Source organism: Thalassophryne amazonica, chromosome 4, assembly GCF_902500255.1.
Source record: "Thalassophryne amazonica chromosome 4, fThaAma1.1, whole genome shotgun sequence".
In the NCBI taxonomy this organism is placed as follows: Eukaryota; Metazoa; Chordata; class Actinopteri; order Batrachoidiformes; family Batrachoididae; genus Thalassophryne; species Thalassophryne amazonica.
In genome coordinates this window covers 50,979,057-50,995,293 of record NC_047106.1, presented here as the reverse complement: position 1 = coordinate 50,995,293, position 16,237 = coordinate 50,979,057, and the positions used below count along the sequence as shown (strand labels likewise).

The following is a 16,237-nucleotide window of genomic DNA, read 5'->3' as shown; positions in this document are numbered from 1 at the left end:
TGGGCTTTTCAATAATAAATTCAAATGTCCACAAAATCCACAATCTGGATCAGATCCAGATCAAGCTTTGTCAGGCGATAGTGAGTGACAGTCTGCACCTCACTTTCAAATCTGAGTGTGATTTGGGCACGTTTGATTAAGATATAATGTAAAATATACATTAGATGGGGATTTCAATGTTAAATTTAAATGAGTGTTAAATATGATTTTTTTTTTGAGTTATGAATTTTTGAAAATTTCTTTAATGTTAAAGATAGGGATTTTTTTTTTAATTTTCCAAGATTTTTCCTGACTTTGACCTTGAAAATTGAATCAGCTCTTGCCTATCAAGATATGAATCTTCAGTAAAAATTTCATAAAGAAAATTGTGGGCTCCAACCTGTTCATAGACAGGGGTAAAAAATTACTTCGTTGGCAGAAGTAATTAAATGCAGTTTTACATGACACCAAATAATAACATAAGTCACCTCAAAGTGGTATTGGTGAAAAAAGGCCTAGATCTAAGACCTCATAAGTGAGCATGCACATGGGCCACATTTAATTCACCGTCTAATTCGGGCTTTGGATTGGATCAAAACCAATCGGGGCTGAATTTGGTACCTAATATTCGGGTGGGACGTTATTCATCCAGCCATCGATTTTCTATACCCGCTTACACCAATTAAGGGTCCCAATGAGGCTGTCCCAGTAGCTACAGGGTGTGAGGCGGGGTAACTTGTTATTCACACACTTATATTACAGGAGCAGTTTACCATTAGATCCACTGCACTACAAACACATTCTACTGCAAATGATGTTGCTTTAGTTCTCAGTTTGATTGCCAACCAGCTGATCTATGATCAAGAGGTTACAAAAAGAACGACTAGTAAAACGTAAGCAAATAGTCCTTTAATCATTTGATAGCACTGCTTTCATTATAACATCCATTTGCTTTACACTTCAGACATTTCATAAGATTGTACAAATGAGGGCAGCGCGCGCCTTTGGAAAGAAGAAAAAACAAAAACAAAGAGACACCACGTAGGTGTACATATGGACAGATTTATGCCCCAGCATAAAACACAAGCATGCGTACACATCACTTTTCACGTCATACAAACTGTAAGCATACGGTGCAACTTGAGGCGTTAGAGAAAGGAGGAGCGCTGAAAAAGTATCATGTCAATCTTCTTTCTGCTCGTAGCCACGGCTCAGCTTTCAGAGTCTCACGTCTTCGTAAGAAGCACCAAATCAAAATGAGGTGGGAGGAGAAAATAAGATGTGGATTTGTCTACTGTACATGCAGCTGAGATTAGGGTCAATAATGTCTTCGTCAAAGTAAGTTAGTCCTATATAGGCCCAGTATCCTGTTGCCTATCTCCACATTCCTGTCTCATCTTACACCTCCAATAAAACATCACTAGATAATCGCTGTCGGAACCTGCAGAAGAGCGCAGCCCCACAGCTGACAGCAGCACACAAACTGCAGGAATTTAACAAAATTTGACCTTTCAGGAACAAAGACCTTTAACAATCACAAAAGCAACACGGGCCCCACATCTGACGCAGCGAAACACACGCGTCACTGAGACTGAACATCCAGCAACCTGCCAGGAGACACGAAGGGACCCAATCGCTGAGGGATCAGGTGAACAATTCCACAAGAAAGGCCAAACATTAACAGCTCCTTTGTATCATCAATTAAAAAAAAAAAAAAAAAAAAAAAATTTAAAATGTCAAGTCAGTTGAGCAGAATCTGGGATTCTTTCACACTTTTCCCTTCTGTGTTTCTTGCATGTCCTAAAACAATTAATTACATATTACATGATCACGGTTATTGACATTCTACTCAGTTTTTCCCCACACTCTACGGTGCATCCAGAAAGTATTTGCAGCACTTCAGGTTTTCCATTTTGTTGTTTCAGCCTTATTCCAAAATGTTTATTTTTTTCCCCCCCTACAAAATTCTACTCACAACACCCCATAATGACAACATGAAGTTTGCTTTTTTAATTTTTGCAATTAAAAAAAAACAAACAAAAAAAACAAATCACATGTACATACGTATTCACACCCTTTGCTCAATACTTTGTTAATCCAGCTTTGGCAGCAATTACAGTTTACAATTACATCCTTCACTGGAGGGATGGTGTCTGGTTTCCTCCAAACATCAGTTTTGGCATTCACACCAGAGTTCAATCTTTGTCTCATCAGACCAGAGAATTTTGTTTCTCATGGTCAGCGTCCTTCAGGTGCCTTTTTTGCTAATTCTAGGTTGGCTGCCATGTGCCTTTTACTAAAGAGTGGCTTCTGTCTGGCCACGTTACCATGCAGGCTTAATTTGTGGATTGCTGCAGAGATGGTCATCCTTCTGGAAGGTTCTCTTCTCTCCACATATGAATGCTGGCGCTAACAGAGTGACCACTGGGTTCTTGGTCACCTCTCTGACTAAGGCCCTTCTGGCCCGATCGCTCAGTTTAGACGGGCGGTCAGCTCTAGGGAGAGTCCTGTTGAATCTGAACGACTGCCAATTTATGGATGTTGGAGGCCACTGTGCTCATTGGGACCTTCAAAGCAGCAGAAATGTTTCTGTACCCTTCCCCAGATTTCTGCCTCGAAACAATCATGTCTCAGAGGTCTACAGACAATTCCTATGACTTCATGCTTGGTTTGTGCTCTGACATGCACTGTCAACTGTGGGACCTTACACGCAGACAGGTGTGTCTGTCCAAATCATGGCCCATCAATTGAATTTCCCTCAGGTCGACTCCAAGTAAGTTGTAGAAACATCTCAAAGATGATCAGTGGAAGGTGGATGCACCTGAGGTCAATTTTGAGTTTCATGGCAAAGGCTGTGAATACTTATGTATGCGAATTCTTTGTGGGGGTTTTTTGGGGGAAAATTTATTTTAAAAAAACCAAACAAAAACAATCACACTGGCATTATGGGGTATTGTGTATAGAATTTTGAGAAAAAAAAAACATTAATTTAATCCGTTATGGAATAAGGCTGTGAAAAGTGTTGTGAATACTTTATGGATGCACATTAGTCTGGCTCAAGCTAATTCTCCAACAATACTTAATCCATAAAAAGACACCTCACCAACAACTGCACTCATCATAGTGCATGCGGTATTGAGCAAAACCTCTGAGCATGTACTCTGTCCTTTATTTTAAAAAAGTTATCAGTGAGAAGGTGAAACCTGAAATGTTCAAATGTAAAAAAAAAAAGTCAACAAAAACCTGGACAATAATCAATACATAATAAATTGATAAATGACATTCTTGTCAAAATATGTGCTAAGTCACATGCAATAAATCAGTTATAAATGTGACTGGTAATTTCTTACTTTAGGAGGTCAATAACTGATGCAACCACACAACATCAGCAGCTTTGTCTATTTAAGACTGTTTTGAATAAATGCCCACCCACCCCTTATTGCAGCATCCTTGCTTCAATTTATACCATTTGTAGATCCCCCCCCCACAGTACTGTAACCTAGGCCCAACATTATTCAAGTCACTTTCTTAAAGAAATAAAACAAACATGATCTCATTGCATGCTCCCCATTCGAAAACATGTTGTATGCTCATGAAAAATGGGGTGGGGGTAGACTGGGTGCTCAGAATGCAGGATAACTCAGGTACTACATGGCATGTTGCTCACTAAACAGAAAGTGACCTAAAGGTGAAAACCTGCAGCTAATTAGGGCAATATAGATTGAGTATCATTCATTTGGTTTTAAATTAAGCGTATCACAGCCTATTGAGAGTTGAAAGCAAATAAATCAACATATGGGGGTATTAGACCACTGGCTGAAACATCGCAATAGTTAAACTGATGAGCTATGTGAAAATATCCAGAAGGCACACAGGACACTCTATACTAGACTTCATGTCTTATTTTACAACAACTTTATCAGTTAAGCTTCTACCAAAACATTGACTGATCAAGCTGCAGAAAATTTTTAATTGAGACCCTGTCCACTGAAGGTTCTAATGAGGGTTCCCACACTAGACTTCACACATGGTCAAAGTTTTTTAAATGGCCTGCTCTAGGGTCAACTGTGTCAGATTCCATTTTGCAGTTGTTAATTTAAGTGAATTCCAGGAGCTGCATAACACTTGAAACCTACTGTCCAACTGTCAATGCATGGGCAACCTGCCCGTTAACATGTAAAATTTTACTGTTTGAACTGTTATTGCTCTAGTTAGCGTATCCATCTTACACATCTGAAGTTATTAGCCTCAAATTCCCATCTGGAATATATGCACAAGCATAACAAAAAGAAAGATGGTGGAACAAGATCACACACTGCAAAACTTCCTTCAACCCAAGAAAAAGCCTTCATATCTTGAATGATGCTATTTTACAGTTACTTTATACTTCAAAGTAGCCACCAGGGGGCGAACCAGCCCAACACAGTGTCAGTCCCAAGCCTGGATGAATAGAGAGGGAGCATCAGGAAAGTTTTCCAGCTGGAAAACAGTTGCCAAAGCTACAAACAATTAATCTATTCAAGTTCAGAAAATACTGGTCTACTCCATTTAGGAAAGCCATAAATTAAAGAACAGAATAGAAGATGTGAAGGGAAAGTGGCTGAATGGAGAGGTGCACGACTCCTATGTACAGAGAAAGTTAATCAGACGTGTATTAAATCCACGCAGATGTGGAAAAAGACGAAGACAAACTAGTACTTAATTTTTACTCAACCGCTTTCACATCCAAATACCTCTGCTACTGTTCAACATGCCATTTTATACACTCAGTTATCCTATGGGGGGAAAAAGGGGGAGAAGGGAAAAAAAAAATTAAAAATCAGCACTGCAAACGCAGTAGCTGTTATTCAAACACAACAGATAAGTAAACCTGATTTCTTAATTTGTTCATTGTGAACTCACAAAGAAGGCATGTCAAAGAATATAAAAGAAAAACCTGTCTCTCAATGGTAAAGTAACAGAAGAAATGCAAAAAATTTAAACAATTCAGATTGAGATCACAACTAAAATACAGAAACCCTGTCACAAGAACAATCTCCACAAACTGCTGGAAAACCTGTCCACTCTTTTGTTATGCAACTTGCCTTCAGACAGACAGACAGACAAGGCAAAGGAGAACACGATATACCCAACTATATTTGTAGAAAGACTGTGTAGAGTTAATTTGTTCAGAACCGCCCCCACCTACACAAGTACATTCTATATACTGTGGATGGGATGTAAGATTTTTTTTTTAAAATCAGGAAACAATTTTGTTGTCAAAACTAAGTTAAAATAGAGTACAGATTTCTGCCATCCATCTACATATGGCAGGGCATTATGTGTGAATTACTTTGTCCATTGCAAGGGGCCAGATCCTGAGTACCCAACTGTCTGGCTTTCAGGTACCAGTCACAACAGCAGGGTATGTTCCTACTTGCTATTCCCACCAGGCTGGAAGCACACCACATTGGAGCACAGACATATAGAAGAGACTATCTTAAGATGACAAGCGTCTTGGCAAGTGTTACTACCTTTTGAACATAACTGCAATAAAATAAAAACATCCCTCTGGGAAGCTCCATCAGAGAACACCATGATCAAAATTTCAGTTCAGCTGTCCATCACTGTCTTTGCCACCATTTGCTGGCAGTTTCCAACACAAAACAAAAAAAGTTTAGTGATTTAGTGATGAATTTACAGCACTAAAATAACAGCATGAAAATACAACTAAAAGGTTCAAAATATAATTTAACCCTTGAAAACGCAAGTCCACCAATACTTTTTCGTGCTCATTTTTTTCCCTATTCTGAAATTGTTGAATACTAGGCTCTGTGCCTATACAGTTGACCATCCATCACAGGAAATTCCACCAAAACTGTCTGGGGTCATACATGTCCATGCTATGCAAGCTGTATGGCTGCGCTCAAAGTGTACACTGTGGTATCTTCCTTTACCTAAACCACTGAAATGTCATGATGTTATCTAATTAGGACAGGTCACAAGGAAAGTAGCTACTATAATTTTCTGTCTAATTCAGCCTAGAATTCAACTATGTCACATGGAAATTCTGCCTCCGCTTCACTTGTACTGGTCCCCATCAAACTAGTCTCCAGCCTTCTTGCAGTTGTCTTTGGCTCGTCTCAGTCTGGACTGGATATGTTTCTTAGGGAACTTCAGAGTGGTACACCCAAACTGGCTCACACCTCCAGTATCTCCAGGCAGTTTCTCACGTCTCTGAACCCAGCTTCGCCAGCCAGGTTTCCAACAGTACACACTGTCATAGAACCGTGAACCATTTTCCCCACCTAGCACATAAATCCTGCGTTTCCATCTGGCCACACCCCCAGCTGCAATGCGCCGTGGCAAACCAGGAAAAACCACAGGACTTGGGGCTCTGTCACTTCCGCCACCTGCACCTATTCGTTGCTCTCCACCGACCACCACCCCGCCTCCAGTCACCTCCCTCTCTAACCCAGTCCCCCTACCCTCTCTGAAAAACATTACACGCCCAGTCGCATCTAAAGTCTCCAGATTTGTGTAGTTCCCATCCAAGAATTTTGTGGTATCCCTCATGTATCCTCCAATAGCACACACGCCTCCTCGCACAGCTACTCCTCCAGCAAGACAGGTGGCACCAGAGTCTAGTGCCACACGCGTCCAGCAATCTGTTGAGGTGTGATAAATCAGAACCCCTGAATGGACCACAGCTCGGTTCTGTTCCAGCGTGGTTCCACCCAGCAGGTAGATCCTTCCACGTAGCTGGGCACAAGCAAAGGCGCGTAGAGGCAGGGGCAGTACTGGCCCTGGAGTCCACTGAAGTGTAGCCGTATCCATAATCTCACTGGAGTTGAGTAGGGCTGAGCGGTTGCTGCCACCCAAGGCATAGAGTGAGTCCCCACAAGCCAGTAGACCCAGCATAGCCCGAGGCTGGCCCATTGAAGGTCGCTCTACCCAACGGTCCATCACAGCATCATATTCATGCACTGATGCAGACACGGAACCTGTCTGCAAGATACCACCAACTACAAACAATCTGTCACCAATAGCTGTGCAGCCAGGGCTGACCAGTGATCCCAGAGCTGCTAACTTCTCCCACTTTCCTGTCCGAGGGTCAAAGCATTCCACCGTACAGTCTCTTGCAGCTAAATTCTCATCTTCCCGACGTATCAGATCCACACAGACTATTTTCTTCTCAAACATGCCCTCACGTGGTCTTAGAGGGCCCCCAAGGCCCTCTCCAGCTGCAGCAGGCCCCAACTCCTGGCTTAGTCTTCTGCTCTCCTCTGGAGACAGCAATCCTGGCCGTAAATGGTGGAGCAGCGCCGGCATGTAAGCATAGCGATCCAAGGGTTGGTGCTCTGCCCAACGTCGTGCTGCATCATAGACCTCTGCCTCAGAGTCCACTCCCAGGCGGTCGGAGCTCAGGAGACTCCCTAAGGTACCGTGATCAAGCAAAAGAAAGTCTTTCTGCCGGGCTACTCTGGGAAAGTGCTGAGCTACCAGCCTCAAGGACGCTCGGAGCAGCAGCTGGTCGTGATGAGAGCGAGCCAGAGAGTACATCCCAAGGCAGTTCTCCACTGAAAGGTGCTCAAATAGAAACCTGTAAAGAAAAAAAAAAAAAAAAAAAAAAGGCAAAGAGAAACAAAAAAAAAAAAAGAGAAAAAGAAAAATCAGTAAAACTGCATCAAACTGTCTTAGAAACAAGGCAGCTAACTCATTTACATACAGTAGCATTGAAAATGTCTACCTGGAGCACAATTCTTGAAGGGGCATGACCTGAAGCAGGTTGGCGGCCACAAACAGATCCTCAGCCGTGTCCAGCGAAAGCCCCGCCTCACCAGTGTACACAAACTGGATGACTGTCTCCATGACAGATGGCGTCACCTCCTCTAGTCGGATCTCATTGAGGCGAGACTCAACCAGAGGACTGGTGAACATGGCCCGGAAATACGGGCTCACTGCTGCCAGGAGGACTCTGAAGGCAGAGAGTGTCAGAAGAAGAGAAATCAAGTTTATGAAAAGTTGATTCCTGGGTGGGGGGAGAAGACTGTCACACTTATTTGCTTGTTTAAATGAAAGGGCTTTAGAGTCACACGGAAATATATATTTGACACCTGTCATTTTGGCTCTGACCAGTGGTGGGCACAGCTAACGTCGATAACCGCTAATCCACAAACTGAAAAGTTAACTAAACCCCTAAAAAAAAAAATTTAGGGGAACCTATAGCTAACCGCTAACTTTCAGTATCGACTCCGATACACTCAGCTACTGACAAGCCAGTTTTGAGTTTAAGCACCGTCAATGCTTCTGATTAGAATCAAAGACGATCACAAACCCAACACAACCAGCAGGTTAGAGCTCCTGTCTTTGTGTGCCCTGCCCACTGCTGTAAGGAAAAGTCATTTACATTCAACATACAATGACCCACATGTGAAGTTGAAGTCATGAAAAGGAAAGCAGGTTTGACTTAAGGTTTTGATTTATAAACCAAATTAATCCGGATAGTTTATCTACATTAACATCAACTGTCATTTTTACAAAGTGAAAATATAGCATCTTTTCATTTTAAAATAATGCACTAATTCTGAAGGTTTGAACATTAACCCACACAGATGTGAAAATGAGCCTCCGCTCATCACTGGTTGGTTGGTTTATTTATTTATATGTAAAACCAACACACAAGTTACTGTAACGTGTTGGTTTTTACAAACAAATGTATATTTGTAAATATGTCATTTTCATTTATAAAAAAAACATTTGCAAAACTGAAAATTCTGTTTAAGTGTGATTTAGCACGACTGTGTAATACTTGGGCAGATGCTATTCACACTGCCATCCAGTAGGTGGCAGTGTTCTATGCATTTTGACCCATCTACTGGATGGCAGTGTACACAAATATCACATGGTCACTATTCCTTGCGCTGAATCACAAACAGAATTTTCAGTCAAAAATCAAAACTACAAGTCCAACCTGCTTTGCTTTTCATGACTTCCACCACACGTCTGGGGCACTATATGGTGAATGTAAATGATCTTTTTTTGTAGCAGCCTGGCAGCCAGGCCCCTTCTGTTGGGGTAGAGTTGAGCTCGGCTCCTCACAGCTGCAAAACACATAGCAGACAGGAACCAATATGTATGATTTAAGGGTTTACAAATGTTTTTGACCATTACTAACTATGCCAGCAAAAAACATAAGCGGACTAAGTTAGCAGAACTAAATTTAGTGGAAGCTAATTGGTCCACTGATGGTTTTTGAAGTTAGCTGAAAAGCTAATCCGCCAAAAAAAAATAAAAAAATAAAAAAATAAAAGTTAACTTGCTAATTAGCAGTTAGCAGAACTGTGCCCACCACTGGCTCTTACATACAAGGTTTATTAGATAATAAACCGACCCTTTTTATTTATTTTTTTTTTAACTATATGGATTTGAATGACGTGCGATTACACCAGTCATGCTTGAACCCTCGTGCGCATGCGTGAGTTTTTTCACGCGTGTCGGTGACGTCATTTCCCTGTGGGCAGGCCTTGAGTGAGATGTGTTCCCGCCCTCTCGGCTGAATTCCTTTGTTTCACACGCTGCTCGAGACGGCGCGCGTTGCTTTATCAACATTTTTTCTGGACCTGTGAGGAATATCCGAGTGGGCACTATTCGAGAAATTAAGCTGGTTTTCGGTGAAAAGTTTAACGGCTGATGAGAGATTATGGGGTGTTTCTGTCGCTGTAAGGACTTCCCACAGAGCAAGACGTCGTGCAACGCTTCCAGGCACTGTCGTCGGCCTGTTTCGACCTGAAAACATCCTAATTTAAGGCTTAATTCACCCAGGACGTCGTGAGAGAACAGAGAAGATTCAGAAGAGGCCGGCATGAGGACTTTATGCGGACATTCCACTGTTTAAGGACATTTTTTAATGAAAGACGTGCGCGCAAATTCGCAGAGTTGTTTCCGTGACAACTCAGCGAATCTATGTGCGCCGCGACAGGAAAAACACCTCCGTGTTGAAAACCATTTGTAAAATTCAGGCGGCTTTTAATGGCTTTCAACAAGTGAGTAACTGAGAAATTGTTTAACAGCTTGGGCATGTTCCAACTTGCCTGTTAAGGTTTCCAACGGAGGTGTTTTTCCTGTCGCGACCCCCCACGGTCGGGTCCGGCCCGACATGCGACTCTGCCCGCACGTTCTTTCATTACAAAATGTCCGTTAACAATGGAATGTCCGAATAAACTCCTCATGCCGACTTCTTCTGAAAGTTCTCTGTTCTCTGACGACTTCCTGGATCAACAGAGCCTGAAATGTGGAAGTTTTCAACTTAAAATGGTGAAACACTGCCGCCTCGAAGCGCAGATCGCCGTCAGGCGCCGTGGGCCGTCCTTACGGCGACACTACCAGACCAAAATCTCTCAGCCGTTAAAATTTTTACCGAAAACCAGCTGAATTTATCGAATGGTGTCCACTCAGTTGTGCCTTACAGTTTTGAAAAAATTTTGATCAAACAAAGCAGCAGTCTCTGAGCCATTCCTAAACAACGAAAAAACGATGAGAGGGTGGGCCACTCCTCACTCAAAGACTGCCCACAGGCGAATGACGTAACCGACAGGCGTGAAAAAACTCTCGCATGCCCACGAGGGTTCAAGCATGTCTGATGTAATCACACGTGATTCAAATCCATATGGTTTTTAAAAAAAATAACAAGGTCGGATACTTTTCTAATAGACCTCGTATTAACAATCTGCAAAGCAGGAACAGAACTAGTCTGCATTACAGGAAATGCATCAGAGTTACATTTCTCTTTAGTGTGTCCTGACTCTAAAGCTACACTGAAACAAAACACTCACCGGCCATTTTATTAGGTACACCTGTTCAACTGCTTGTTAACACAAATAGTTAATCAGCCAATCACATGGCAGCAACTCAGTGCATTTAGGCATCTAGATGTGGTGAAGGCGATTTGCTGAAGTTCAAACTGAGCATCAGAATGGGGAAGAAAAAGGCTTTAAGTGACTTTGAAAGTGGCAGGGCTGGTCTGAGTATTTCAGAAACTGCTGATCTACTGGGATTTTCTCACACACACACACACATACACACGAGAGAAGTTTGGGTTCTTAACTTCCAGTCTTTTGCTCTGCAGCCAATGCTTCGTTCACAGGTATAATAAACTCCAATATTCTACTGGGAAGCGAACAATATCAAACATCACAAAATAAAGTTAAAGATTAACATGTAGTTTGATCAATTAATCTGAATAATTTACTGAGCCTTACATTTTGTAGCTGCCCTGATTATCGCTCACAAAGTCATCCTGCTCTCAAAATGAAAATGCATCGTCGGTGCCGTGCTGTTATCGCTGTGAAGGTTTGCAACGAACCGGTTAGGTTGAAAGATCAAGATATAACCCACATACCCCACACATCTGTAACTATTCAGATAAAATATATCTTATAGAAAATATAGATCTTGCAGTTGATTAGCAGCAAGGCAAGTTTTAAAAGACGGTTAAAGTCAATTTTATTCAGTCAGCTAAGGGAAGAGGAATGCCACCCTTTTATTTGTTATTTTTTTTCTGTGATTTCTGGTCCAAAAGACTAACTTATCTTCTAGTCCAAATCGCGGTGCTAAATTTGTTGTCGTTTCCTGTCCAAAACTTAAGATCTTACTGTTCTCTGTTCAGTTCATACTTATTTTATTGGCATCTCAGTGTAAAATATTATAGATAGGGATGCACCGATGCCAACACCAGTATCGGGTATCAGCCCAATCCCGTATTCATTTGCTAGTACTTGTAATTATAAAACCTCTGTGATACTATGTCACTCAATACCCCTTTACAGCAGTGTGATGCCAACTTCTCAATGGGGGATTTTTTTTTTTTTTTTTTTTTAAAAACACACTTTCCGGACTATAAGATACTGCTTTTTTTTTATACGTTTTGAACACTGGGGCTTAAACAATGATGCGGCCAAATTTATGGATTTTTAAAAGGCTTTCATGTAATTCACCCATAAGTCGAAATATGCCCATCAATGCAGTCCATTGACTGGCTGCAAGCCGCAGTTGTCACAGAGTAAATTCACGCAGAGAGTAAATAAAAAGTCTTACCCGTTCATGGAATTCACCATCACATAATCCTGAAGAAAAATAATCTGAAAACACTTTAATTCCTTGTCGTGGCTAAAAAAAAAGGTTCCTCTGTGACTTCGGGACTTAGTGCCACAGTTCCCTCTGTCAGATCACGGTTTCAGAGGTGGAGATTGAGAGACTTATTTTGTGGACATTAGCATGGTGATGTCACAGGCTGGTACGCTAGCTGCAAAACTCTTTAGACTGTGTGTAAATATATCCTCTGTCATGTATTATGTAAAAGCTAGCAAGAAATAAATACTTCTAAAACTGAAAACACTCTTTTTAACCTGATAACACATTGTCCACTAGCTCATGCTAAATTCATATGGAGTTAAAGCTACAGTTGGCAGTCCTGGAGAGCTAGCAAGAGAGCTACGGAGATTTGAAAGTCGCACCTCCTCTAGGTTCCACCCCCTCCCCCCTCAGTTCTCTGTCCAAAGCCATGCCTCTACAAACCTGAACGCGCATCTGACTGTGGGACTATACTGGCTGCAGCTACTCTCTTAAATTCTCTCACAACTGTGTTTAAATTAAATAAAGTCCATAAAAGTCCTGCTCAGACTGATTGCCAGAAACAGGACATGTCCACATCCAGTAAAAAGTCCGGTCATCTCCCCTCCACTCAGACGATTCGTTTGCACACGCACATGTGAACAAGAAAAAAAAAAACCAAAAAAAAAAAAAAAAAACTGACTGGCTGCAGGCAGTTCCTCGCTCTCCCCTCAAACTCTCTCATAATTGTGTTAAATAAAGGACAAAAAGGACATAAGTCCTGCTCACAGACTGATTGCCAGAGACAGGACATGTCCACATCAAGTATAACTCCAGACGTCTCCACATTTACTCACGGACGGTTTGTTCGTGCACGCAGCTCGCAGTCAAGGGAAGAAAGATATACTATAACAGAAATCTGAGCGCAATCCTGCAGCCCTGCACAACAACAAAGATAAAGTAGAAGAGAAATCAAAGTGCACAGTCTGGCTGCAACCAATCTGCCTGCAGCTCCTCCTCTGCATTCTCACCTCCTCTCTGCCCCCCGCCATGATGCCGCATGAAGCAACGCGAAGCAGGCCCGGTGTGAAAGGGGCTGTACATCGTGTTGGCGATTAGATCACACCACATAGCACAACATTTATGCGTGAAAGATTTTTTGAACATTTCAGCTCGTCAAGTGGATTAAAGAAGTGAACGAGCGAGTGGTGACGTCAGCGGATCGCATCAGAGTGCAGTTCGTCAGAACATTATAACGAAGTTAAATCTGTTACAAACATACAACTGTTTCACCAAGCCATGACAATGTAAACATGACAAATGACCCTTTTAGACAGCTCAAAATGCTTTCTGCAGCTTGTTAGGCGTGCACGTCCACACATGAACGACTGAAGCTGGAGCGGTCCTCTGTGATCCAGGAAGTGATTACAGCCATTTTCAATGGCCAATTTGCCAAGAAAATGATTAAGGCTAGGCATACACTGTACGATATTTTCAATCGATGTACGTGGCTGCATCTCAAACTGTGTGACAAAACCGCAGGGGTTAAAAGTTCAGAGCGCACGATTCATGTTCTCACACTGTACGGCCCGATGCTCTGATGCAATCTGACTGCTCACACTGTACATTCAAAAACCACGTCGGAAGCTTTTTTTTTTCTTAAAAAAAAAATATATATATATATATATATATTTCATGCCTATCAGCGCACACAGTGAGTGAAATCAGGTGGGGGAGACTGAACGTATATGCACGCGCACACACACAGCAACATGATTCATGAGAGGACAGTAAAAAAAGAAAAACATTCATTACAGGTGTTGCTACTTACACTCTTGTATAAATAAACTATATTTCATACGGAGTCATACAGCTGTGCAAGGTGTAGCAAGTTACTCCCTCATCTGCTGTGTGTGTGTGTGTGTGTGCGCATATACGTTTAGTGTCCCCCACCTGATTCCACTCACTGTGCGTGCTGATAGGCATGAACTTTAATATGATATTAGGTGCTTAAGAGTGTGCATATCATGAATGCTTGGTCTTGTTGGATTTGTGAGAATCTACTGGTACCTTGTTTCCCATGTAACAATAAGAAATATACTCAAAACCTGGATTTATCTTTTTAGTCACATAGCACTACTATTATTCTGAACACTACTGTATATCTTCAGACTGCATATGAGCTTTGCCATCATCTAGCTCGATGGAATGCCTCAGGAGCCTGAATGTGTATGTCACCATTGCAGTCAGCTCCCAGAAACAACAGTGACAAGTGCAGCAGCTCACGGTAATCATCTCTGGGATAAAACTCTGTTAGCTGTTACCGAATGAAGCAAATGATATCAGGGTTCTCAGCAGGATTTTTTTCTCAGCGTAATGGGATGGAAAAATCACCTTAAGAAGCCGGGGGTTCGGGCACTGCTTGGGCTTCGACCCCGCTGAAGCTTTTGCTTTATGAGCTTATGCAGGGCCTTCCTTATTGTTTTTTAAACTTCAAAATGTAATCAGAAGTTAATCTTGAAGTTAAAAAAACAGTTGTAAGGTTTTTCTACAGTAAACTGCTGTGTATAAATTAGCTCCTGTGCAGTGACACATTTCTACACTCTTCCATGTTTTGTTGTGATGCCTCTTTCTTTTGGCTCTAAAGTAAAGCTGTAGAAAAGATAAAAAAAACAAAACAAAACACGATGGCTTTACTTATCAAAATTTGGTCCTCAAAATGTAGCCAACAGTGTTTCAGAAGGATATAAATGTAAAATGTTACTTTGGTCCCGTCCTCCCCTATAATACTCACACCTGGAGAGCTGCTGCGCTGCTGTGCTCAGACTGGAGCGCTGAGACTCACTGGGATAAGTTCTCCCCGACGGAACGGAGGGCGTCTCATTTTGGGAAAAAACAGTTTTGGTTGGTTGTAGTTTGCCTGTTTTACACCGTTTGGAAAGAGGTGTTTGATTTAAAACGGTGATTCGCTTTCAAGTTACTGATTGCGGAATGATCCGTCTTTCCACCTCAGCAGAGAGCCGCAGCAAATCCCGTAACACACACAGACGCGGAGGACATTATTATTTTCATGAGGGACACTAACTTTACTTTAGGAACCAGAGAAGCGGGAGATATTAAGGTTCCAGTCCACAGCAGAGAGCCGTGTTGTTAGCTGCTCCACAAAAAAGGCACGTTAATGACGAACCAATAAAAACTGTCCGTGTGAAGCGGGGGACAATTTTCGCAGAATAAGAGCCCCGTTAAGAGATTTAATTAGCAGAAAAGGCAGAAATGTCTTTGGTACAGGCTGATGAATTAATTGTGGATGCACCGTTTCTACATCAGAACCAGCAGCTCCACAATCAACATAGAGAAATGATTATTTTCCCCGTTACACACCCTCAAAAACAATGCAAAGGCCCAACTGCAGTGTAATTTTTTTTTACTATAACAGTGTAATGGACCGTTACGCTGTTATAATGCTGGTGAGAACCCTGGATATCACCCTTGACTGGATTGACAGCCGACACTATGAACACTACATCTAGCCCACTTTCACAGCCAGACTGGCCAATTAAGCCGCAATTATATTACTTGATATCCATGTATCTGAATGCAACTTGTAGCAGTGAATATGTTTCATAAGAAGAAAAAAACAATTAGGGGGTGGGACCTGCAAAAATTGGAAAAAGGTTCTTGGCCATAATACTGAGTGGCACCCTAGCATACGAAAATGGTAAAATGGACTGCATTTATATAGTGCTTTTCCATCTGCATCAGACGCTCAGAGCGCTTTACAAATAATGCCTCACATTCACCCCGATGTCAGGGTGCTGCCATACGAGGCGCTCACTACACACCGGGAGCAACTAGGGGATTAAAGACCTTGCTCAAGGGCCCTTAGTAATTTTCCAGTCAGGCTGGTCTCAAGCCCAACGCCTTAACCAATAGACCATCACACTAGTGTATGTACACATACTAGTGTACATACTGTACATACTGTCCATCACATAGCTAAAGCTTCTGCAAACATCAAAACAGGTTTAACATAAAAGAGCTACAAAGAGAGGCCCTCTCTGAAATACCTGTGACACATGAACTTCTTCCCCCCTACGAGAAGCGTTACATCGCAGAGCTGCTGAGCATCCAGGAGCTGCTTCAATCCTGAAATGCATGAAGGCGAGAA

At 42.0% G+C, this 16,237-nt stretch overlaps 1 protein-coding gene across 1 annotated transcript in view; it reads right to left on the bottom strand.

The window, feature by feature from the left end:
* Positions 1-4,016: 4,016 nt before the first annotated feature.
* Positions 4,017-16,237, bottom strand: part of si:dkey-260j18.2 (uncharacterized protein LOC325231 homolog) — a 44,155-nt gene continuing 31,934 nt past the window's right edge. Inside the window, exons 3-5 of the mRNA XM_034167872.1 lie at positions 16,137-16,215; positions 7,709-7,936; positions 4,017-7,561 (exon numbers count right to left, since the gene is read on the bottom strand). Coding sequence (XP_034023763.1) covers positions 6,064-7,561; positions 7,709-7,936; positions 16,137-16,215 — 1,805 coding nt within the window. The 3' untranslated portion in view covers positions 4,017-6,063. The remainder of the gene's footprint in view (positions 7,562-7,708; positions 7,937-16,136; positions 16,216-16,237) is intronic.